This window comes from Pelobates fuscus, chromosome 3 (assembly GCF_036172605.1).
Source record: "Pelobates fuscus isolate aPelFus1 chromosome 3, aPelFus1.pri, whole genome shotgun sequence".
Classification (NCBI taxonomy): Eukaryota; Metazoa; Chordata; class Amphibia; order Anura; family Pelobatidae; genus Pelobates; species Pelobates fuscus.
In genome coordinates, this window is record NC_086319.1 from 138301713 (window position 1) to 138328136 (window position 26424).

The following is a 26424-nucleotide window of genomic DNA, read 5'->3' on the forward strand; positions in this document are numbered from 1 at the left end:
CAAACATGCCAGGGCCAATCATAGTTAACCACATCAGATAGTAACATGGCTCCCTCTATATACAGAGTAAACATGGCTCCCTCTATATACAGAGTAAACATGGCTCCCTCTATATACAGAGTAAACATGGCTCCCTCTATATACAGAGTAAACATGGCTCCCTCTATATACAGAGTAACATGGCTCACCTCTATATACAGTGTAAACATGGCTCCTCTCTATATACAGAGTAACATGGCTCCCTCTATATACAGTGTAAACATGGCTCCTCTCTATATACAGAGTAACATAGCTCCCTTCTATATACAGTGTAAACACGGCTCCTCTCTATATACAGAGTAACATGGCTCCCTCTATATACAGTGTAAACATGGCTCCTCTCTATATACAGAGTAACATGGCTTCCCTCTATATACCGTGTAAACATGGCTCCCTCTATATACAGAATAACATGGCTCCCTCTATATACAGAATAACATGGCTTCCCTCTATATACCGTGTAAACATGGCTCCCTCTATATACAGAATAACATGGCTCCCTCTATATACAGAGTAACATGGCTTCCCTCTATATACCGTGTAAAGATGGCTCCCTCTATATACAGTGTAAACATGGCTCCTCTCTATATACAGAGTAACATGGCTTCCCTCTATATACCGTGTAAACATGGCTCCCTCTATATACAGAATAACATGGCTCCCTCTATATACAGAGTAACATGGCTCCCTCTATATACAGTGTAACATGGCTCCCCTCTATATGCAGAGTAACATGGCTCCCCTCTATATACAGAGTAAACATGGCTCCCTCTATATACAGAGTCAACATGTCTCCCTCTATATACAGAGTAACATGGCTCCCCTCTATATACAGTGTAAACATGGCTCCTCTCTATATACAGAGTAACATGGCTCCCTCTATATACAGTGTAAACATGGCTCCTCTCTATATACAGAGTAACATGGCTTCCCTCTATATACAGTGTAAACACGGCTCCTCTCTATATACAGAGTAACATGGCTTCCCTCTATATACCGTGTAAACATGGCTTCCCTCTATATACCGTGTAAACATGGCTCCCTCTATATACAGAATAACATGGCTCCCTCTATATACAGAGTAACATGGCTTCCCTCTATATACCGTGTAAAGATGGCTCCCTCTATACAGGGGCGTAATAGCCGCGAGGCAAACAAGGCATTTGCCTTGGGCGGCATTTTCCAGGGGGCGGCAAAAAAAGCCGCCCCCAAATGCCCAAGGCAAATGTCTTGTTAGCCTTGCGGCTAACAGACATGCCGGCGGGCTGCTGGGCGATCGGGCGGCACTGCCTGCCTGCCTGGCGGGCGGGCGGGCGGCCGGCGAGGGAGCACTTCCCCTGAGCTGTCTGCTCAGCTCCCTCGCCAGCCGCAGAGTGAGGCTGGGAGGCGGAGCCGGAATATGACGTCATATTCCGGCTCACAGCCTCACTCTGAGGCCGGCGAGGGAGCTGAGCAGACAGCTCAGGGGAAGTGCTCCCTCGCCGGCCGCCCGCCCGCCAGGCAGTGCCGCCCGATCACCCAGCAGCCACTGGACCACCAGGGAGGAAGAGACACCCCCCCTCCCCAGCATTCCCAAAGGTAAGGAGGCTGGGGGGGGGGGGGTTAAATAAAAAAAAAAAAATGTGTTAAAAATTAATTTAAAAAAAAAGTGTTAGAAATAAATTTAAAAAAAAACGTGTTAAAAAAAAATGTGTTCAAAAAAATAAAAATGTGTTAAAAATAAATTTAAAAAAAAGGGTTAATGTGGGTGGGTGAGTGTGTCTGTTAGTGTGTGTGTCTGTCAGTGTGTGTCTGTGTCTGTTAGTGTGTGTGTGTGTGTCAGTGTTTGTGTCTGTTAGTGTGTGTGTGTGTGTCTGTTAGTGTGTGTGTGTCAATGTGTGTGTCTGTTAGTGTTTGTGTCTGTTAGTGTGTGTGTGTGTCTGTTAGTGTGTGTGTCTGTGTCTGTTAGTGTGTGTGTCTGTTAGTGTGTGTTTGCCTGTGAGTGTGTGTGTATGTTAGTTTGTGTCTGCTAGTGAGTGAGTGTGTTTGTCTGTTAGTGAGTGTGAGTGTGTCTGTTAGTGTGTGTGTGTTTCTGTTAGCGAGTGTGTGTGTGTGTGTATTTAGAATGCGGGGCGGGGGGAAAGGTTGGGTGGGGGTGGCTCCCTCTATATACAGTGTAAACATGGCTCCTCTCTATATACAGAGTAACATGGCTTCCCTCTATATACAGTGTAAACACGGCTCCTCTCTATATACAGAGTAACATGGCTTCCCTCTATATACCGTGTAAACATGGCTTCCCTCTATATACCGTGTAAACATGGCTCCCTCTATATACAGAATAACATGGCTCCCTCTATATACAGAGTAACATGGCTTCCCTCTATATACCGTGTAAAGATGGCTCCCTCTATATACAGTGTAAACATGGCTCCTCTCTATATACAGAGTAACATGGCTTCCCTCTATATACCGTGTAAACATGGCTCCCTCTATATACAGAATAACCTGGCTCCCTCTATATACAGAGTAACATGGCTCCCTCTATATACAGTGTAACATGGCTCCCCTCTATATACAGAGTAACATGGCTCCCCTCTATATACAGAGTAAACATGGCTCCCTCTATATACAGAGTCAACATGGCTCCCTCTATATACAGAGTAACACGGCTCCCCTCTATATACAGTGTAAACATGGCTCCTCTCTATATACAGAGTAACATGGCTCCCTCTATATACAGTGTAAACATGGCTCCTCTCTATATACAGAGTAACATGGCTTCCCTCTATATACAGTGTAAACACGGCTCCTCTCTATATACAGAGTAACATGGCTCCCTCTATATACAGTGTAAACATGGCTCCTCTCTATATACAGAGTAACATGGCTTCCCTCTATATACCGTGTAAACATGGCTCCCTCTATATACAGAATAACATGGCTCCCTCTATATACAGAATAACATGGCTTCCCTCTATATACCGTGTAAACATGGCTCCCTCTATATGCAGAATAACATGGCTCCCTCTATATACAGAGTAACATGGCTCCCCTCTATATACAGTGTAAACACGGCTCTGCTCTATATACAGAGTAACATGGCTCCCTCTATATACAGAGTAACATGGCTTCCCTTTATATACCATGTAAACATGGCTCCCTCTATATACAGAATAACATGGCTCCCTTTATATACAGAATAACATGGCTTCCCTCTATATACCGTGTAAACATGGCTCCCTCTATATACAGAATAACATGGCTCCCTCTATATACAGAGTAACATGGCTTCCCTCTATATACCGTGTAAACATGGCTCCCTCTATATACAGAATAACATGGTTCCCTCTATATACAGTGTAAACATGGCTCCTCTCTATATACAGAGTAACATGGCTCCCCTCTATACAGGGGCGTACCTGGAGCATTTGGCACCCGGGGCGGATGCTTTATTTGGCACCACCCTCCCCAACTTTGAAATGTAAAAAACAACTGCAATTTTTTTTAATGTATGTGTATGCAGTGTGTGTATAGTGTGTACATTGTGTGTATATTGTGTGTATAGTGTGTGTGTATAGTATGTGTATAGTGTGTGCAGTGTGTGTATAGTTAGTGCAGTGTGTGTATAGTGTATGCAGTGTGTGCAGTGTGCATGCAGTGTGTGTAGAGTGTGCATAGTGTATGCAGTGTGTGCAGTGTGTGTATAGTGTGTGCAGTGTGTGTATAGTTAGTGCAGTGTGTGTATAGTGTATGCAGTGTGTGCAGTGTGCATGCAGTGTGTGTAGAGTGTGCATAGTGTATGCAGTTTGTGCAGTGTGTGTATAGTGTATGCAGTGTGTGCAGTGTGCATGCAGTGTGTGTAGAATGTGCATAGTGTATGCAGTGTGTGCAGTGTGTGTATAGTGTGTGCAGTGTGTGTATAGAGTGTGCAGTGTGTGCATAGTGTATGCAGTGTGTGTAAAGTGTGTGTGTATAGTGTGTATGCAGTGTGTGTAGTGTGTGGATAGTGTGTGCAGTGTGTGTATTGAGTGTTCAGAGGGGCCATTCGGTACTTGCCCTGTGTGAGCGGTGATACCCCCAGATAGCTATGCCATGGAGCCTATTCATATAATGAAAGACTATGGGAAAGACTTTAGCTCCATGGCAATTGAACTGTGTGAATAGGATCTGAGCGCTATTCGGTAGTTTTGTGCGTTCAGATCCCAGCTATCTGGGGATATGTGAAATGTCTGTGTGTTATGTGTAAAAGGGGACTTTATGTATTTTAAAGTGTTTTATGTCTTTTTGCAAGCATGTGCTCAATGGAGTCTGCCTCTAGCCCTGGATAATTGGATTACTTTCCCCTTTGTCTCCAGGATAGAGGCCTCTGTAAAACCTGTTTGAGCCAGATTGATATGCTGCCAGTCAGGGGAACAAAATATACTTTTAGAACCCCTGGTCTGATTCATGCCAATTTTGAATATGTTGTTCCCCTGAATGGATTGATTATAATAATGTAAGTTTTATTCATGTACTATGTAAAATCATAAAGTCATAAAAATGTATAAAAATTTGTAAGTTTTAGCTTGGAGATAATTGAGTAGATATAGTAGGAAACTCAATTATCTCCCAAGCAGAGGGGAGGGAAACTGTGGGCTGTACTATTATGTTATTGGTTGTTTTATACCTCCCCCTGGGTGTGTTCTGTTTGTACCTGACTGTAATAAAAACCAGGCTGGGATTGCCAGCCTCAGTTCCTGTTTTACCCTCAAAGTGAAGTGTCGTCTCATTATTGGGGGAAGGATTTATTGCATGCTGTTCCAGTTGACTGCTAGGAGTGTAAGCCTATTTGTATGGTTCCTATTCAACGGTCTACAGCATTCCTATGCTTGAGAAGATTCATATGCTGCATCGGTTCGGTGATTGTGGTGTCTGCCAGAGTGCTTGGAGTCCTCAGGAAGCGCTAGGAGCATCCATTAACGGAGGTACCCAGTCGGGGTGCCAGGCGATCCGTTACAGTCCCCAAGCCCCTAGTCACACAACCAAATAAAAAAGCCCCTACCTACCCCCCTCACCCTAAAAAATAGTGAGGGGGGAATAAAATTACTACCCTGAAAAGGAAAATTCAACTTACTATTCAACGTCTTCTTTTTTCTAAAATCTTCATTTTTCAGCCCCAAAAAAGGCCAAATAAGAAGCCATCATACCCGTCGAACTTAAAAATAAAATAAAAAACCTGAGCGCAAAAAAAAATTAATCCATCTTCACCCATGGAGGGCTCCGTGTCAGTGTTTATCAGGGATCCTTAGGATAGGTGTCAATCCATATCTGCCAAGTGACCCTATGTAGGGGGAACATTCCCTATTCTGCTCTGTGTCAGTGTCTGGAGGGAGTATCTGCAGTAACACAGGGTGTCTGGAGGGAGTATCTGCAGTAACACAGGGTGTCTGGAGGGAGTATCTGCAGTAATACAGAGTGTCTGGGGGGAGTATCTGCTTGTAACATTAAAAAATAATCTAAAATTGATGCTGTCCAGTAGGTGGGAGGGTATGCTAGGGAGGGTGTGCTGCTGATTGGCTGTAATGTGTCTGCTGACTGTGAGGTACAGGGTCAAAGTTCACTCAATGATGACGAATAGGGGGCAGACCGAACACCGCATGTGTTCGCCAGCGAACCGTTCGGGACATCACTACTTCTGAACATTTAACTTTATGTAATATAATTTATGATGTACGAATTGTAATTAATTAATTAACTAACAGCTTCTAATTCTAATGTATTTTATAGAATTGTTATCTCTTATCTATATTTCATCAACTTTATTTATTTATTTCGTACATTGCATCAATGTATATGTATTATATGAACAATTCATTCTTCTTTTTTGACATTCAATTTGAAACAATATAATTTATGATGTATGGATTGTAATCAATCAATCAACTAACAACTGAGGATATATAAGCACTGCCATCTGTAGAATACTACACACATCTCTGAAGAAGTGGAGCAATTCTCTACGAAACGCGTCAGACGATACAAGACGATACACAGAACGTCCACAAAGTTACAGCAGACCGAGGTAGCAGCACAGGAGCCTAGTTAGCATTCCGGATTTCCAGGCGTCTCACAATTATCTGACGAGCAGTGCAGTTCCCCCGAAGTGAGGCTGGAGGTGGAACGCACTGTGGTACGCAAGCCGTCCTCACCGGCGATCAGAATAGAGACATTGGAGTGTAAAGTACATCTACGTCCATCCATGCCTGCAAACAAGGTTTTTGTGTAATTTTTACCTCTGAAGGTCTAAAGCTGCTATAGTGGATATATTTTTAATTTTATTTTCAATAAAACTTTAATATATACTCAGTTGTTTTTACCGATATATTTTGATATTGCTTGTGGCAGCCAGCTATTGGTACTGGTTTTGCCGTCATAATATATTACACAATATATTCATTCATTTATTTAATTTATTTATTATATTTTTTATCAGCTTCTTATTAATAGATAACTTTATCTTTCATTTTATAAACTCCATGGAAGTATAACATTTGGTAAATAACTATCCTGACCTTGGGATTTTTCTGTTTCCTAGGTTAAAGGTACACATACCATACAGATACTTGTGCAACCTGGATATTAGAGTCTTATACATCAATTTTAAAAATACATCTTTGTCTGTAAATGTATCACTAATGTGCCAGAATAGGCAACATTTTAGCAACAATTTATCTACATATTCATCATTTCAATTTATTTTAGCTCCTGGATTTTTTGCTACTATTTTTTTAGCAGCATTCCTCCTCAATATTTGTAAACAGCTGTTTATATCTACATTGATCATGAATTCAAATAATTAATATACTTTCTCTTTGATAGTAAGTTGCCATGTATGTAGTGAGCTATAACTCTCTAGATTGGTAGGGTATTGAAAAACATCAGTTGCCTGAATCCTCATGAAAGTATATGGGAATGGCAGGAATAGCTATACAGGATACTATTCCCACCGTGTGTTTTATAGTAGGGCTCCAATAGAGGTTCGATCTCTAGCCCTATTAGGTAGCCCTCAACGCAGGAGGCTTTAACTGGTACCTTAGTTCCTGCAAACCAATTAGACATTTTTTGTTAAGTTTTTCTATGCTTAATTATTTTTCTCGGATTTTTAGATACGGCCATTTGAGGTAGACTGGTTTGTTCCCTTATGGCAGTTTAAATTCAGGATTTATCCTAAATAATTGAGTCTCTGTGTTAGCCATACGTTTATTGAACCCCATGTTGCAATTCTAGTTAATATTGCACATTCACAATGTGAAACCTACAGTTCTAACAAGTCCTTTCTCTATGGGGACATTATTTTGGTTTGTTGTATATTTTCCTCCTTAGTTATATGAATTCTTCTTTTTTTTAATTTTATGAAATATGAGTATTTATTCTGTATATGCGAGTTTTTCATAACTCCTATATTAATAGTAATGCTTCACTCTAGGCCTCACTTGGGGATATTACACTTGGATGAGTGGGTACTGTAAGTTGTGTCCACTTGCTTATAAACTTTACCACACATTTATGCACTTCTTTCAGCACTTTAAAACTCTGTCCCAGATACACTGGGTTTATACTCTAAAGTTTCCAGGACTGCATGCACTTTACTTATATATTTAGTTGCACTATGATCGTTTATGATTAGGTGTTTATGCATAATGGCACATTTCCTTGTTGTCATAAGATGTATCTTGCTCGTGTGTATTCATTGGGGTTGCCATGGATTCGCGGGGACGCGGGATACCCGGAAGTGAGATGTGCTCACAGTTCAGTGAGTGCCGACCAGGAAGGGGCGTCCAGCGTCTCCGTGGTAACATAGATCACGGAGCATCACTGACTGTACCTGTCATTATTGGTGGTGTACACATGCGCAATGTGCACGGTTGGACGCGGCCGGCACCACACCTGGGGTAAGTTATGCTACTTATTCCCCTTATTTAGGTCACTGTGTTTTGAGTTTGATTTTATGCTGTCTTGAGGAAAGTCACGATCGGGGACTGAAACGTTGACTACATATGGCATCTGTTTTTTTATCTTTGATGTGAACAATAAAAGTTACATTTTAAACGGAGACTGTGAGTGCGGACCATCACTTGGAATATATATATATATATATATATATATATATATATAAAAATAAATATATATATATATATATATATATATTTATATATATATATATATATATATATATTTATATATATATATATATATATATATATATATATTTCAATAAATAAATAAATGAAATAATAAAAATGTTTTAAACAATAATATATATATTTATATACCGTATATGCAATAAAGTATTTTGATTTTATATATATATATATATATATATATATATAATACATATACATATATACATATATACATATACACACACATATATATATATATATATATATATATATATATATAATTATTTTCAATCACAATTTTTCCCCACCATAACCTATTTGGATTTTGCTTCCCAGGCACTACCAAGCCTCAATAAGCAAACCAGTAACCAACCTCATGCTGATGAGTTGCATTAACAACAAAACAGCTGTCCATGAGTGGTTCACTGTATTTGCATCTTTTCCTATATTGTGTTTCAAGCTGTTGTATTCAGCAAACACAGATTAAAAGAAAAAAGTCCCTAGTGGACTGAAATGCCGACAGTATGTAATCAACTTTTGAAGCTTGAATAAATGGCAAATTTTTGGCAACAGTATCGAGTCTTGTGAGTGCACTTCCAACAAGGTATTTTATATTTTGAGGTCGGAGTGGCACCTAGGCAATAAACAAGACTGGTAGCAGGAGTGTGGGACCCAGCGTGAATTATATATATATATATATATATATATATATATATATATTAATTACTATGTATATATGTATTATATATATATATATATTTTTTACCCTGATTGCTTTATTATTTTTTTTTAATCTTATTTGACCTGTAGGGTGACTGCCTGTCAGTTTAAGCAGTCCCCCTGCAGGCCGCCGGAGGCCTAAAATTGCTGAGGGGGGGCTGACTGGGAGGCGGATCGCGGTGGAGGTGAATACACCTTGGGCGCTGGGGCTCAAAGCCGTTAGGGCATTCTATGCTGCGGTAATGGCTTTAAAGCGCATTATAATGGGGACAGCATAGAAAGCCCCAACGGCATTAACGGAAAAATTATTTTGTGTAATTGTAAGTAGATTAAAAAGAACTAATGGGAGTGGGGCATGAGGCCTAAGATGGTTGAATGCATTTCTCTATTGTGCCTGACTTACGGAGCTAATTTGGCATTAAATACCCTGACAAATCCTTGAAAACGGCAGCAAACTGACCAAAAACTTAGCCTGCAACCTTTCATGTGAGGATCACACCGCTCCGATGCACATGATTCGATTAGTCCTGAGGCCTAACGCGACTGGAGGCCCGATGGCTGGGAGAAATGGCCAATCTTCCGTCGCAGGGTCCTCAACCTTACTGAGGACTAATTGTATATCTCACTAGTGTACCTGGCTACTACCTTCTGGTATTTTGCTACTCATTGAATGTTTCATGCTTATATCTCAATAAAACAAAGATTGACAAAAAAAATAAAATAACTAATACACAGGTAGGGACAACTAGTCTAGTGCGAAAGATTTGAAAAACTGAGTTTAAAATACCAAATAAAATCTGTCTCGATAAATATAACTCTTCAAATTTACCATTTGTTATCAATTGAAACAGGACATATCCTACTCCATTTCAGAAATGTTTTTCATCATAGATGACGCAAAACTACGGTAAAAAAATAAAATTAGAGCTTCATAGAATCTATTTACCTGCAGCAGAATGATCATTGTTAAAAACATATAAAAGCCACCAAGAGCAGGAGAAATGTAAGTTCCATCTTTTTCTGGGACTTCAAATAGAGGATGGTTCAACACAAACTTCGATGACCAGATACCATAACCTACAAAAAAGTGAAATCAATGAAAAGTATAATACGTTGCAATGATAATACATTATTTAACATGACAATGATATATTCTTGTTTGTTATACTACATTGTTTTATTTTATTTTATCCAATGCTCCCTATGCACCTTATTTTTGTATTCACTTTCCTGTGTTTAAAATTTTTAGTTGGTTGCTAAAATATGAAATTTTATGTTTCTTAAACCATGCATAATATGCATAATGTGACACATTGCCGAAGCACTGTTCGTGAGCCTCCAAGTTTATGGACTGTAGTAATGGAACGTGTTTGTTAAGTATCGATTAGTAGGAAACTTTACTTAAATAAGGCATGATTACATTTGTAATTAAATTTTTAAAGCTATGCAAACCTCAAAAATAATCACAAAAAGACTTGAGTATTAATTGCCACAAGCCTATGACACCCTAGACTCCTAAAGCACTTCAGCTTGCTGACATGGTTTATGTGTAAATAATGTGTCCTCTTTTTGGGGGGGAATCTTACAAATTTCAGGTTTCAAAATAAATGGTAACTTTTATAAATTACCCTCCACCCTTGTGGTCCAGGTAACCAAAACATATAACAAAAGAGAAACCTTATATCACTCACTTTATTATTATTTTTTGTTTAAAGTGCGAGGTTCCCAGACCTTTTCATTAACCAGGGAAGACCTAACAAATTACATTTACATGTGTGATGGTGTCAAGGCAAATATAAAAATGGTTAAATTTTCAATCAGATGTTACCTTACTTTAAAGGTTTTAACTCCTCCTCTGTAAATTGAGCTTTGATAACACACATGAGGCTCCTGCTGGATATTGATGGCTATTCACCGAGCAGGTGATAAATTCTAAATCAAATAGACCGTGCAGTACAGGAAGTTTAAACATTAGATCTCTCTCAATAAGAAGTGTTTAGAAAGGCTGACGTGCAGAGAGGTGTGAGCTTCACTAACAATGTGATTTAAATGGCAGAGAATTGCAGTGAGACTGAATGGGCATGATCTATACAACAAAAGTGCTTCATTATACTGAAGTTGTCTTGGTGCCTATAGTATCCCTTTAGAAGAGGCCAGGTGGTCCTAAAAACTATTCTAATTCTGAACTCTTTTGCCAAATCTCAATATTTATGAACCCTAATAACCCAAAATGAATAGCTGATAGCTTGAAGAGCTTCCAAAACATTGTAATTTGCTTAGCTTGCAACTAATCATGGTGCCCAGGAAAATCCAAGGCTCCAAGGCTTGCAATGTTTCTATATAAATATGCAGAAAATTACATTCTGGAAATTAAAATTACATGGATTCACTTTTTTTCCAGATCTAAAATATAAACAAATCAAATTGCCATATAAAGAACAGTTCTAAAATATAAATAATAACCTAAAGCTCCAATGAGACACATGATGAAAAGGATCCCAACGCAAAAGAAAACGTTGATGTTCATCCGCCTTTCAAGTTTGCTCCGTTTATAACGAGGACCACTGTTGTTTAACATTGCTTTCGTCTCGTGACCTTGCGCAAGAAAAAAAACACAAGAGAGCATGGATTTCAAAACATTTGAAAATGTATACATTTTGCACCACTATTCTGAAACTACATGCAATTCCATGTTATACTTAAATGTACTTCCTGGGCACAAATACTAATTTAAAGTATTTGATAAGTTTTGGCCTCATTAATATGTATTTTTTGCATGCTAAAATATTTATAGTTTTTGCTTAAAATACATTTTTGCAGAATGCTGCACGTACGCCTGTGTCTTTAGTCACACTCAATCACTAGAGAATAAGACTTGGTTATCAAAAGTTTGCAAATAGCTCAGCCACTGAATGATCTGAACAGCAAAACAAACTGCATTGATGATAGATGACATCCAGGGAGCCATATAGTAAGGATATCACTACCTGTTTTTCTGCAGTCTGGTTGTCAATTAAAAGCAGTTCACTTAGTGTTGTTGGAATGAGACTGTATACATACTTTGTATAAGGACATATTCCTGGCCCTATAGTGGTTATAGTAGGTGCAGGGGCGGGTCAGGGGTGTAGATTGTGCAGGGGAGTGTTAGAGGCTGCAGTGGATTCATTGGGAAATAGAGGCTGCAGTGGGTAGAATGGGCTGTAGTGGGTGCAGCCTCTATTTCCCAATGTAGTAAGAGTAGGGGGTAATACGGGCTTTGGTGGGTTGAAGTGTGTTAGTGGTGCAGGGTGGGTATAGGGACTGTAGTGGATGTGGTGGGACAATAGAGACTGTAGTGGGTGAAGGAGGAAATAGGGACTATAGTATGTGCAGGTGGTATTGCTGCTGCAGTGAATGCAGAGAAAGGATAGGGGCTGTAGTGAGTATAGTGGGATAAAGGCTGTAGTGGGTAGAGGGGGTTTTAATGGATGCAGAGGAGAGATGGGTTCAGAGGAGATAGGTGGCCTGGGGGCCTGCATGCACTGGAGGCCCATCTGGTGGCCCATGCATTTTGGGCTACCCGATGGGTATCGCTGAACAGAGCCCATGTAGAATCGGCAAGCTGGGAGGAAGTGAGAACTGGACAGCTTAAATAGGAGGTGCCGCGTGGAGGCAGAGGAGGAGAGCAAGATACCATCATATGGCGGCTTAGGATTGCTGCTCCTTGGTGCAGGACCGCAGGTATTATTCATATTATTCACATCCCTGCAATCAAACACACTCTTTCATTGAAACTCCAAAATTACATACAAACGCACATTTTCACTCAAACACTAATAATACACACAAATGTGCATTCACATTTAAAAACCAACACTACATCCAAAGACATGCAATCAAACGCAAACACTACGCACAAGTACACCACTGCATCTCAATGGCAAAAGTACATACAAATACACCCCTACAAGTACACACATACTCTATACAAAAACACACTTAAATTCTAACACACTGCTCACAAATCCAACCCTGCAAGGATGAGCAAATGGTAGATCCTCAACTAGCATAGCATCCTGAGAGTTGTACAATAGATGGAGATCTACCTTTTGCGCTAGAGGGAGGTCCCCCCCCCCCCCCCCCCCCCCCCCCCCCCCCAAAAAAAAAGCCACAATGACACAATGACTTAAATAACTTATACCATACAACAAAATAGAAAATATGAACAGTCAGTTGTGGTGTGCCAAAACTGACGATGCGGTAGGCCTGTAATAAAAGAGGGCAAAAAGAGTATACCATACAAGAATTATTTCACCCTACAATTTGACAAACATATAGCACATATCACATGTTCATGTTACAAAAGCTTTGCGTATTTCCTGTATTGGTTGGGGGATTGTATCTGGTATATGCTGATGCATTCCACCGTCCCAATGTCTTGATAATATGTACCGGTATGTTCCTACTGGAAGCAGTGGTGGCTTCTCCAATGCAAAGAAGTGTCCTGAGTAGTGGGATGGATTAAGGCCTAACCTTGCCAGTAATACTCTAATATAGAGCATGAATTTACTAGTGGTAAGAGCATTGCCATGTAAGGTAAACAAAGGTTGGTAAGGGGAACTAGGAACAATGGTTAGGAATTTATCTAATACCTGTACCGGGCACCATTTGTTGTCAGTAGGGTAATAGGGAATCTTTACTAGTTGATTTTTTTTGGTGTGCTTTTAGTGTGGTTGAGTGATAGTATGTAGCAATCTGGGATTTCTAAGGAACCCATAGGAAGCTAAGTAGATAGCGGCTTTAATGACATGATTACTGTGTGATTTGAAAGGGGTTGTATCTATGAGGTCTGATAATGATTGGAAGAGTTGACTAGGAATAGGTGGTATAGAAGATGGTGGTGTGGGGTTTGAATTCTTAATGCCTTTTAGTATGCTTTTGATTTAAAAACTGTGGTTGTTTGGCCAATGTGTAAGTGTTGTATTCCTGTCAGATATAATTTGATGGTGTTGTAAGAATTTTATTTTTAAGGTGGCAAAAAGAAGTGAGTGCTACAATGGTTTTTATTGAATATTTATTTACAACCTGAAAGTCAAACAAAAATCTGGGTTTTTAAATAGGCTGACAAAGTCTGATCTGGGCACACTCCAGCAGGCTATGGGAAAATTTATTTGGCAGAACAAGAAACAGAGTTTCACGAAACATTTTATACAGAGCAAAATCGAGAGGTAGTTTAGGTTTGCCAAATCTTTATTTTTATTATTTAGCGGCCTAGCTAACGCAAATAGCGTTATGGCACTCTACTCCGGAAGAGAGGAGGTGGGTAGATTTAGAGTCCTCTCTCATGGGGCCTGACATCCCCTAGTTCTTCATGTGGATCCCTAAGGCCAATAGACTGTCAACACACATCAACTGCCCAGCAATAGCGAACTCTTTGAAAATTTGGGATGCCACATCAATTAAATATGGGTTATCCCTGCAATTATCCCCGTTAGCTCCATACCTGAGAAACACTGCCTTTAGCCCAGGATTGGATGCTAGAGATTTTAAAGGCATAGAAAGCACAGGTGTCCAACGTTTATACCATCTATACGAAGGAGGCTCGCTTCTTCAGTTTGAGGAATTGAAAACCAGGGCTACTCTACGCCCTTCTGATTTATTTCGGTACCTTCAACTTAGGGATTATGCCCAGACACCGGCGGTTAAAATTAGCGCGTTGACACCACCTACTTTTTTCGAAAACATGTGCCTTAAAGAGCATTTCCCAAAAGGTCTCATTACCGCTATGTATTCGCACTTAAGTAGTTCCACGTTAGAATGGGGGGAACTCACTTACACATCCCAATGGGAAGCTGATCTTGGTGAGGAACTTGAGGAGGTGGATTGGCAGGAGATTTGGGAGGCCGCGGCTACTTCGTCTATATGTGTCTCCATGCAGGAACAAGCTTATAAGACCATGTTCAGGTGGTATACCACCCCGGTGAAACTTTGTAGAATGCACAAAATGTCTACGGATTTGTGCTGGAGAGGTTGTGGCTACAAGGGAACCTATTTACACATGTGGTGGGACTGTCCGGAGGCTCAGAAATTCTGGAAGCAGGTGGCAGAGTTACTGAAGGATATCTTTAATAGAGAGGTCAAGCTGGACGCATGGGTGTTCCTTCTGGCGAGATCTCTGGAGGACTTGTCCAGAGCAGAACAGAAGTTGATACATAAGGTAAATTTGGCAGCTAGGAGAGCCCTAGCTGCGGAGTGTACCTCCCCCAATGACGGTTGTGATGCAAAAGATTAAAGATTCATTTCTTATGGATAAATTGACAGTGAAGGTCAGAGGCACAATTGCGAAGTTTGATAAGATCTGGGCACCATGGATAGACAGTGGAGTGGGCGATTAGGAGATGGGGGGGATGGGCTCATTGCCCCATACCCCTGTCTCTATGGTAATTTTTTTGTTACCTGCTAATTCACTCCATCTCGTCTCCTTTAGTGGGACTTTGAGGATCCCGCTGGGAGGTTGGCAGTGCGCAACCGGCCCCATAGGTGCCATATCTCTCATTGCCGTTAACTACTATACAACAATTTGACCACGTACGCTGATTATCATATGTGTGGGAGGATCTATGTGACATTCCCTTTAAGTTCCCGTCCCTCCTCTCCCCCCCCCCCTTCTAGACCAATCCTTACGGTCTTTTCCTATTTTTACTTTCCTCTCTCACTTATACTTTCTCTTACTATTTTTCTCTTTTAAATCTGACTGGATTTTCCTTCATCTCTAGTCTGTCAGTGCCATCTTAGCCCTGATTGCAGGGAGTTACGAATGCCTAGAGATTATCTTAGGTTCGATAAAGCATCTATGTAGGCGAACTCGTTCTCAGTGCTGGAGATGGGTGATATCAACAAGTAGTGCATGAGTTATCTGAAGCCGTGAATTTATTCTTCCTATCAGAACGATTCATGTGATACAGCCAGTCATGTTTCTTTGTTTTACATATATCTTTAAATTAGGTGGACCACCATAAATTTATACGGACCTTCATGGTCGATATGCACTCGTCATTTCCGAAGATAACGAACGTTTTTTGGATGTACACTTGTACGAGCTTCCTTTATGTGTTGGTGCCTGAATGTGTTCAAATTGGTTTTGTATATGCTACTGTTTCTGTTGACTTTGGTGTTTAACCTTGTAATAAATAAAGAATGAAAAAAAAATAAAAAAAAAAAAATAAAAAAGAATAGGACAGAGTAGTTGGAACCCAAGCAATACTTATGAGTGTAATAGCAATGTTGTAGTACCCAGATCGTGATTGTTAAATAGCAGAAAAACCAAAACAATATGGGATACCTACCAGCCAATAGACTAGGCCTAAAATGAACCAGCAAAGTGTAAGTGGTAGTATAACCAGTAGGACCTAGTATCTAATAACATAAAAAGAAACAAAATAGGTTATCTGGGCAGTGAGGGTCAGATCGTGGATCCCAAGACAAATCTAAAAACCACTAACCGATGTGAAATCATGGGAATCGAAAGAGAGGAGATGAAAGTTAAATAGCAGAGTGACTTAAGTCTGTAATATATAATGCAACCAACATCAGAACCTCCAAGAAAGCATAACTAACTACTAATTGAAAAAATCAAAAAGGATCCTAAAGCAAGTTGGACAATTGAAACTGAGGCAACCAGAACCTATTAAAAACTTGAAAAACCCTCAGAGGCACAGCCAAAAGGAAGGTTCAAGCCCAGCAACCTATAAAATATCTTGTTACAGCATATCTAATAGGCAGAACAAAATTTAGCAACAATGCGCTACTCAATTAAATTTAAACAGAAAAGTATTTGATCAGAAATTTTAAACGTGCAGTTCTCCCCTATGGCCTCTAGAGGTCAGCAGCCTATCAAGCATATACATACAATTATGCAAATATTCGTATAGACCCTGAGAATACCTATTACTATAATAGGGCATTCGGCTGTAATTATGCGAACAGCCCCAAAGAGGAGCCCCATAACAACCGAACGCTCCATGTTTGACTGAACACTATAAAAGACATGTCGTACGAATCATAAGTAACGATCGTGCATACGAAGAAAATGGCGAATGGATGAGCGCAAACTCACCAAAGCCAAAGCATTAAAATAATTAAACAAACTACCAAGCCGTATGTTCGTATGAAAGTTAACAAAAGACTACATGAACGGCATACAAAATAGAGGTAGGTATGAGAATAGAGTTGGACCATGATGACGCTGTGTGCCCACGACAGGGTCGCAAAGGTCAACCAACTTACTGTTACTGCAGGTTTAAAACAGTTAGCGGTAGAGACCGGAGGAGAGGAGAAGTATCCCGGAGGCCGTGGACGGCTGAAAAACTTGAACCACGAACATGCAGACACTCTAAAAACAGGTAAGGTATCCATGAGGAAAGGTAAGCAAAACGGCGATCTGCTGCACCCGGAAGTCCAGGTATGCAAATCGCCAGACCAACAATCGTAATGAGGAGGGGTCTGGCAATCCTTAAGTAAGGAAAAGATATAAAGCAGGCAGCAAGATCCCCAGACCTTGAAAGTGAATAAAATACAAAAGAAAACAGCGTAAACTGCACCCAAGGTGTATGTACAGAATATTATACGTACATAGGTCTTTAAAGGATAATACACAATGAACCTCAAAAACAAAGAAACAGAGACAAAATAATAGTGCAATACAGTATAATTAAATGTGGTAGCTAGCTTAGAGCTCTGCTGTGTTGCGCATGTATGAAACAATCACTGTTTAAGGATATATGTTGGTGTATTTATCCCAGGTATTTCCCTACTTTTACCATTTTCCATCATGCCTGCTGAGTAACTACACTGATGTGAAAGAGATCAAAAGTTCCTGTGTCGCATCACTTCCTCCGTGACTCCACAGCCCCTCCGAAATCAAATGGAGCAAAACAGACATTTGTAAAAGAAGTGGGACTTCTATAACTAATTTCCCAGTGACAACCATAAACCCTGTTGTGGGAAGGACTGTAACAAAACAGAATGGAACGCAATAGCACCATTTTGGTTACGTATGTGTTCCAGCCTGACACGCACTTAGTCAATGGAGACTACCATATCTGTGAATCGCTGTGTCACTTCCGGTATGACGTCTGTGTTCCAGAATGGGTACAGCAAATTAACAAATCATCTTCACCAGGAAGCAATCTTCAATTATAGATACCCTATGTAAGCCTTGGAGAGGCAAAATGTGATAAGTGGGACCCCTTAACCCCTTAAGACCGCAGCTAAATGTACAAGTTGTGATCCAAAAAAAACGTAAACAAAACCTGGCATTTGCGCTATATGTCTGTCCAACCGTAATTCACCTCTTCCATATTAAATGCACCCACACTTATTATATATCATTTTATTCAGGGGAAACCGGGCTTTCGTTTAACATCAAATATTTAGGCATGGAACATAATTTAATATGAAAAAAATATTTAAAAAATGGGAGAAAATAAGAATTTTTTAAATTGTTTTAGTTCTACGTGACATTTTAACTGTGAATGTCAAAATACTGTTTACTTTTACTGCAATACAATACACATATTTGTATTCAGCGATGTCTCACGTGTAAAACAGTACCCCCTATGTACAGGTTTTATGGTGTTTTGGGAAGTTACAGGGTCAAATATGGCCAAAGTTAGTGTTAATATTTGAAAATGCAAAAAACTAATTTTAAAGCGAATTTTGGCCAGTGTTTGTGACTAAGTGGCTACTAAAAAAAACTGAACATACCCTATTTGCAATACCCTGGGTTGTCTACTATTGCAAATGGTATGCCATTATGGGGATAATTTTCATTCCTGGGCTACCATATGGTCTCAAAGGCAACCTGGCGAATTTTAATGTGAAAAAACTGAAACGCAAACCTTATATTTGACTCTGTAACTTTTGAAAACACCATAAAACCTGTAAATGAGGGGTACTGTTATACTCAGGAGACTTCGCTGAACACAAATATTAGTGTTTCAAAACAGTAAAACGTATCACAACAATTATATCATCAGTGTAAGTGCCATTTGTGTGTGAAAAATGCAAAAAATGTCACTGTCACTGACGATATCGTCGTTGTAATATATTTTACTGTTTTGAAACACTAATATTTGTGTTCAGCGAAGTCTTCCGAGTAAAACAGTACCCCCATGTACAGGTTTTATGGTGTCTTGGAAAGTTACAGGGTTAAATATAGTGCTAGAAAATGTAATTCCCTGAACTTTCGGCCTGGGTTGTCAGGCAGGTCCTGCAAATTTTAATTAATGAAATGACCTAATTATGTAAAATTATTACATAAATATATACGTAGAATTATTATATATATATATGTGTGTGTATATATATATATTTATATATATATATATATATATATAATTTTTTTATTATTTTTATTTATTTATAGGTATATATATATAGTTATGTATATAGATATATATATTATTTCGTTCTACATGTATTTTGATATCAATATATATATCGATTTTAAAATACAGTTAGAACGAAATGACACATGTTTATATATTTTTTATCTATTTATGTTTTATTATTTTTTTAATTAAATTTTTTAACATATTTATATATTTATTTATTTTTTATTATATATAAATATATATATAATGAAAATTATATATATATATTTAATCAATATCATTGTACGTGTATTTTGATATTAATATATATATAATTATGTATATATTAAAATTAAAATACACATAGACAGTGGATGTATATTTATGTGTATATGTGTATATGTGTATATATATACTTAGATCATATATATAATAAATATATATATGATCTAAGTATATATTATTTAATTTTACACTTATTTAACATGTTTAATTTTTTTTTCAGGCAGCAGGGGGAGTACCTGTCATTACAGGCACTCCCCCTGCTGGCATTGCTATGGACGGCTATGCCGTCCATGTGATCGCGTGGTCCTCGCAAGGACCTCGCGATCACATGGCCCTGGGGGGCCGAAGAGGACAGAGGGGGACTCCCTGGGCTCCCAGGTAAATCCCCCATACCACGATCGCCGGCATGGGATCGCCGGCGACCGGATAAGTACAAAAGATCGCAGGACGTTCTATGCCGTCCTGCAGCGTTTAGAGCCACCAAAATAAGATGGTCCTGCGGTCTTAAGGGGTTAAAGTATTTTATTACTGTTTTTATTGTTTTTTTTTGTTTGGTAAATAAATAGTTTATATTTCACTTTTATTTACCTTGTATTTATTCATTGATTGTTTCCTGGCACCATCACATCCTCAGGTGGGGATTATACCACCAACGCTGTTTATTCTAGTACTTTGGTTATACTATATACTCTGGTGAATGTTAGTACTATATTTTACTTATCCATCTGACCTTCAAATTTGTACTTACTTCACCATTGGAGTTTCCTCTTTTTACTTCCATATATGTCCTGCATACTGCACCTTATTTGAAGTACCTGGGGTAACTACACCAACATATATCCTTAGACGGGGATTGTTCCGTCCATGAGCAACACAGCAGAGCTCTAATTTAGCTCTATGAACTGTGAGAGGAAGTGACACAAGATTATCTACCACTTACACATTTAATTATACTGTATTACACTAATATTTTGTCTCTGTTGCTTTGTTTTTAAGGTTCATTGTGTATTATCCTTTGAAGACCTACAGGGAGTGCAGAATTATTAGGCAAGTTGTATTTTTGAGGATTAATTTTATTATTGAACAACAACCATGTTCTCAATGAACCCAAAAAAACTCATTAATATCAAAGCTGAATATTTTTGGTAAGTAGTTTTTAGTTTGTTTTTAGTTATAGCTATTTTAGGGGGATATCTGTGTGTGCAGGTGACTATTACTGTGCATAATTATTAGGCAACTTAACAAAAAACAAATATATACCCATTTCAAGTATTTATTTTTACCAGTGAAACCAATATAACATCTCAACATTCACAAATATACATTTCTGACATTCAAAAACAAAACAAAAACAAATCAGTGACCAATATAGCCACCTTTCTTTGCAAGGACACTCAAAAGCCTGCCATCCATGGATTCTGTCAGTGTTTTGATCTGTTCATCATCAACATTGCGTGCAGAAGCAACCACAGCCTCCCAGACACTGTTCAGAGAGGTGTACTGTTTTCCCTCCTTGTAAATCTCACATTTGATGATGGACCACAGGTTCTCAATGGGGTTCAGATCAGGTGAACAAGGAGGCCATGTCATTAGATTTTCTTCTTTTATACCCTTTCTTGCCAGCCACGCTGTGGAGTACTTGGACGCGTGTGATGGAGCATTGTCCTGCATGAAAATCATGTTTTTCTTGAAGGATGCAGACTTCTTCCTGTACCACTGCTTGAAGAAGGTGTCTTCCAGAAACTGGCAGTAGGACTGGGAGTTGAGCTTGACTCCATCCTCAACCCGAAAAGGCCCCACAAGCGCATCTTTGATGATACCAGCCCAAACCAGTACTCCACCTCCACCTTGCTGGCGTCTGAGTCGGACTGGAGGTCTCTGCCCTTTACCAATCCAGCCACGGGCCCATCCATCTGGCCCATCAAGACTCACTCTCATTTCATCAGTCCATAAAACCTTAGAAAAATCAGTCTTGAGATATTTCTTGGCCCAGTCTTGACGTTTCAGCTTGTGTGCCTTGTTCAGTGGTGGTCGTCTTTCAGCCTTTTTTACCTTGGCCATGTCTCTGAGTATTGCACACCTTGTGCTTTTGGGCACTCCAGTGATGTTGCAGCTCTGAAATATGGCCAAACTGGTGGCAAGTGGCATCTTGGCAGCTGCACGCTTGACTTTTCTCAGTTCATGGGCAGTTATTTTGCGCCTTGGCGCTTCTTGCGACCCTGTTGACTATTTTGAATGAAACGCTTGATTGTTCGATGATCACGCTTCAGAAGCTTTGCAATTTTAAGAGTGCTGCATCCCTCTGCAAGATATCTCACTATTTTTGACTTTTCTGAGCCTGTCAAGTCCTTCTTTTGACCCATTTTGCCAAAGGAAAGGAAGTTGCCTAATAATTATGCACACCTGATATAGGGTGTTGATGTCATTAGACCACACCCCTTCTCATTACAGAGATGCACATCACCTAATATGCTTAATTGGTAGTAGGCTTTCGAGCCTATACAGCTTGGAGTAAGACAACATGCATAAAGAGGATGATGTGGTCAAAATACTCATTTGCCTAATAATTCTGCACTCCCTGTATGTATGTATAATATTCTGTAGATACACCTTGGGCACGGTTTACTCTGTTTTCTCTTTTATTTTACTCCAGAATTCAAGTCAAGGCAATTTATTAAACCCACAGCCAAATCGCAATGTTTTCATCTATATAGTCTTTTTCAAGCTTGACAAAGACCATATAGGTCAAAATATTGCGATTTGGCTGTGGGTTTGATAACTTGCCTTTTCGTGAATTCTGAAGTGCCTGGACCTTCGTACATTTGGATTTTATTTCAAACACAATTAATTTCAAAATTCAGTCACTTTACAGAATAGTAATTTTAGTCCCAAATTGGACTTCCATCAGGATAAGCATTAAATAGGCATACAAACACACGTGCAAACAGCTCCCAATCATAAGTCTGAAGCAATCAACAACAGTGCATTGGGTCCCACACCAGCAAACCCCACATACAGTGCCTTGCAAAAGTATTCACCCCCTTGGCATTTTTTGTGTTTTGTTGCTTCACAACCTGGAATTAACATGGATTGTTTGAGGATTTGCATCATTTCATTTACAGAACATGCCCACAACTTGAAGATGTTTTTTTTTTTTTTGTGAAAAACAACAAATAGGACAAAATAACAGAAGTTGGATGGCTTGCGCTTGTGAACAGCAATCTTTAAGTCTAACCACAGATATTCAATTGGATTGAGGTCTGGGCTTTGACTAGGCCATTCCAACACATTTACATGTTTCCCCTTAAACCACTCAAGTGTTGCTTTAGCAGTGTGTTTGGGGTCATTGTCCTGCTGGAAGGTGTACCTCCATTCTAGCCTCAAATCACGCACAGAGTGGTAAAGGTTTTGCTCAAGAATATCCCTGTATTTAGCACCATCCATCTTTCCCTCAACTCTGACCAGTTTCCCAGTCCCGGCTGCTGAAAAACATCCCCACAGCATGATGCTGCCACCACCATGTTTCACTGTGGATGGTGTTCTTTCGGTTATGTGATGTGTTGGGTTTGCGCCAGACAAAGCGTTTTCTTTAATGGCCGAAAAGTTAAATTTTAGTCTCATCAGACCAGAGCACCATCCTCCATACCTTTTGGGAGTCTCCCACATACCTTTTCGCAAACTCAAAATGTGCCATTTTGTTTTTTGCTGAAAGTAATGGATTTCTTCTGGCCACTCTGCAATAAAGCCTAACTCTATGGAGCGTACGGCTTATTGTCGTCCTATGTACAGATACTCCAGTCTATGCTGTGGAACTCTGCAGCTCCCCCAGGGTTACCTTAGGTCTCTGTGCTGCCTCTCTGATTAATGTCCTCCTTGCCCGGTCCGTGAGTTTTGGTGGGCAGTTGTCTCTTGGCAGGTTTGCTGTTGTGCCATATTCTTTCCATTTAGTTATGATAGATTTGATGGTGCTCCTGGGGATCATCAAAGATTTGGATATTTTTTTATAACCTAAACCTAACTTGTACTTCTCAACAACACTGTCCCTTACTTATTTAGAAAGTTAATTGGTCTTCATGGCAGTGTTTGGCTAGTGGTGCCTCTTGCTTAGGTGTTGCAGTCTCTGGGGCCTTTCAAAAAAGGTGTGTATATGTAATGACAGATCATGTGACACTTAGATTGCACACAGGTGAACATTATTTCACTAATTATGTGACTTCTGAAGGTAAGTGGTTGCACCAGAGCTTTTTATGGGCTTCATAACAAACGGGGTGAATACATACGCACATGCCAATTTTCTGTTTTCTATTTCTAAAAAATAGTGTTATGTATATATTTCTCATTTCACTTCACCAACTTAGACTATTATGTTCTGATCAATCACATAAAATTCAGATTAATAAAACATTGAACTTAAGGCTGTAATGTAACAAAATAGGTAAAGAGTCAAGGGGAACCACATACACTAAACTTTATCTATTGCAAACATAAAAAAAAAAAAATATCTCCGTGTGAAAGGAGAGATACTAAGAAACAAAACTTTCAATTGAAAGATGATAGTACAGGGGTAGGCAACCTACGGCACTAGTGCCATGCACGGCACTTGAGGTGTCTTTCCACAGCACTCAAGGCTGCTAGAGCCAAACAGGCTCTGGCCTATCAGGAGTCTCAGTGAAACTTCAGATATCTGCTAATACGAAGAGGACAATACTCAATTTATGCATTGCAGAACGTATGGGAAGTGATCTCAGATCAGTTCCTCCAAGCACTTGTGAATGAGAATCCACACTGTAGTAGAGCAGCCTGCAGCTGCTGTTGCAACTCCTGTCCTTGACCTGTACCTGGCCAGCCTGGTCCCCACTGGAACCCAGGGAAGCCACCCACACTGCTAGATATACACAGACCTGCAGAATAAGCCTTCCCCTCATACACATAATAAGAACAGCCCACACACAAACATACACACAATCCCCACAAACGCAACACCACTAACAATCCACATACATGCACACAATCCCACATGCAGCCTCTCACATGCAATACCCCAAACAGCCCCCACACATACACACACACAACCCAACACACAATGTGACATATCCATCCACACACAATTCCCCAAGCAGCCCTCATACACAGCCCACATTCATATGTATCATACACAATACCATAAACTAACTACTAATGAACATATACAATATAATAGCCAGTGGCGTACTAAGGGGGGGGGAGGAGTGCATGACCCTGGTTGGGGGGTGCATGACCCTGGTGTGGGGGCTGTGTGAGCTGTGGCCGCACAGTGCCCCATGGTAGTTAGGGTGCCGGGCGGCCAGAACAGCTCACACACGCAAGGAGCAGCTGAACTGGCCGCACAGAAGGAAATTGGGGGCGGAGCTAAGCAGAATCAGGGGCGTGGTCAAATTGTCAGTGGGGGCGGGGCTTGATAGGCCCTTACCCGCTGCTGTTACTGCTGCACATGGAGGTGCAGCAAGAAGGAATCCCTGCCTCTCCACCTAACAGGTTTCAGGAGAACTCCAGTGAATCCACTCCTCCTCCAGCTCCTGTCTGTAAGTTACAGACTGTGTCTGTAAAACTGTCTTCCTGTAACTGTGTTTGTGTGTGTGTGTCTGCATGCCTGTAACTGTGTTTGTGTGTGCGTGTCTGCATGCCTGTAACTGTGTTTGTGTGTGTGTGTGACTGCATGCCTGTAACTGTGTGTGTGCGTGTGTGTCAGTGTGTGTGACTGCATGCCTGTAACTGTGTTTGTGTGTGTCTGCATGCCTGTAACTGTGTATGTGTGTGTCTGTCTGCATGCCTGTAACTGTGTATGTGTGTGTGTGTGTGTGTGTGTGCATGCCTGTAACTGTGTTTGTGTGTGTGTGTCTGCATGCCTCTAACTGTGTTTGTGTTTGTGTGTGTGTGTGTGTCTGCATGCCTCTAACTGTGTTTGTGTTTGTGTGTGTGTGTGTGTCTGCATGCCTGTAACTGTGTTTGTGTGTGTGTGTGTGTGTCTGCATGCCTGTAACTGTGTTTGTGTGTGTGTGTGTCTGCATGCCTGTAACTGTGTATGTGTGTGTCTGCATGCCTGTAACTGTATGTGTGTGTGTGACTGCATGCCTGTAACTGTGTTTGTGTGAGTGTGTGTCTGCATGCCTGTAACTGTATTTGTGTGTGTGTGTGTGTCTGCATGCCTGTAACTGTATTTGTGTGTGTGTGTGTGTGTGACTGCATGCCTGTAACTATGTATGTGTGACTGCTTGCCTATAACTGTGTATGTGTGTGTGTGTGTGTGTGTGTGTGACTGCATGCCTGTAACTGTGTGTGTGTGACTGTCTGCCTGTAACTGTGTATGTGTGTGTGTGACTGCATACCTGTAACTGTGTGTGTGTGTCTGTCTGTCTGCCTGTAACGGTGTGTGTGTGTGTGTGTCTGCCTGTGACTGTGTGATGTTGCCTGTAACTGTGTGTGTGACTGTAACTGTGTATGTGTGTGTGACTCTCTGCCTGTGACTGTGTGTGTGTGCCAAGCCCAGGATCCGCCCCGGGTGCCAAATGCTCTAGGTACACCCCTGATAATAGCTCATATACGCACAAATTCAATGATACAAAGCAATTACAGTATAAATAACACAAGCAGAATACGGCAGCATACACACCTCAATTAAAAAAAAATAGGATCGGCACGCAACAGGACATCGCAATCCTATATCGGCACAGTACTACTTGCCTACCCCTGTGATAGTATATATCAAGTAACAGTGATAGTTAGAAATGTTAACAACCAGTGATATGAGTCACACATAAACCCAATACAAAAGCCAAATGTTACTGTGAGATGTCTCTCAGGTACATCAGCCCTGCTGTAAAGTAAACTGCTGTGTCTATATAGCA

At 40.1% G+C, this 26424-nt stretch overlaps 1 protein-coding gene across 1 annotated transcript in view; it reads right to left on the reverse strand.

The window, feature by feature from the left end:
- ATP10B (ATPase phospholipid transporting 10B (putative)) overlaps positions 1-26424 on the reverse strand; it is a 369072-nt gene that overhangs the window by 225658 nt on the left and 116990 nt on the right. Inside the window, exons 5-6 of the mRNA XM_063447492.1 lie at positions 11367-11498; positions 9850-9980 (exon numbers count right to left, since the gene is read on the reverse strand). Of these exons, the coding sequence (XP_063303562.1) occupies positions 9850-9980; positions 11367-11498 (263 nt within the window). The remainder of the gene's footprint in view (positions 1-9849; positions 9981-11366; positions 11499-26424) is intronic.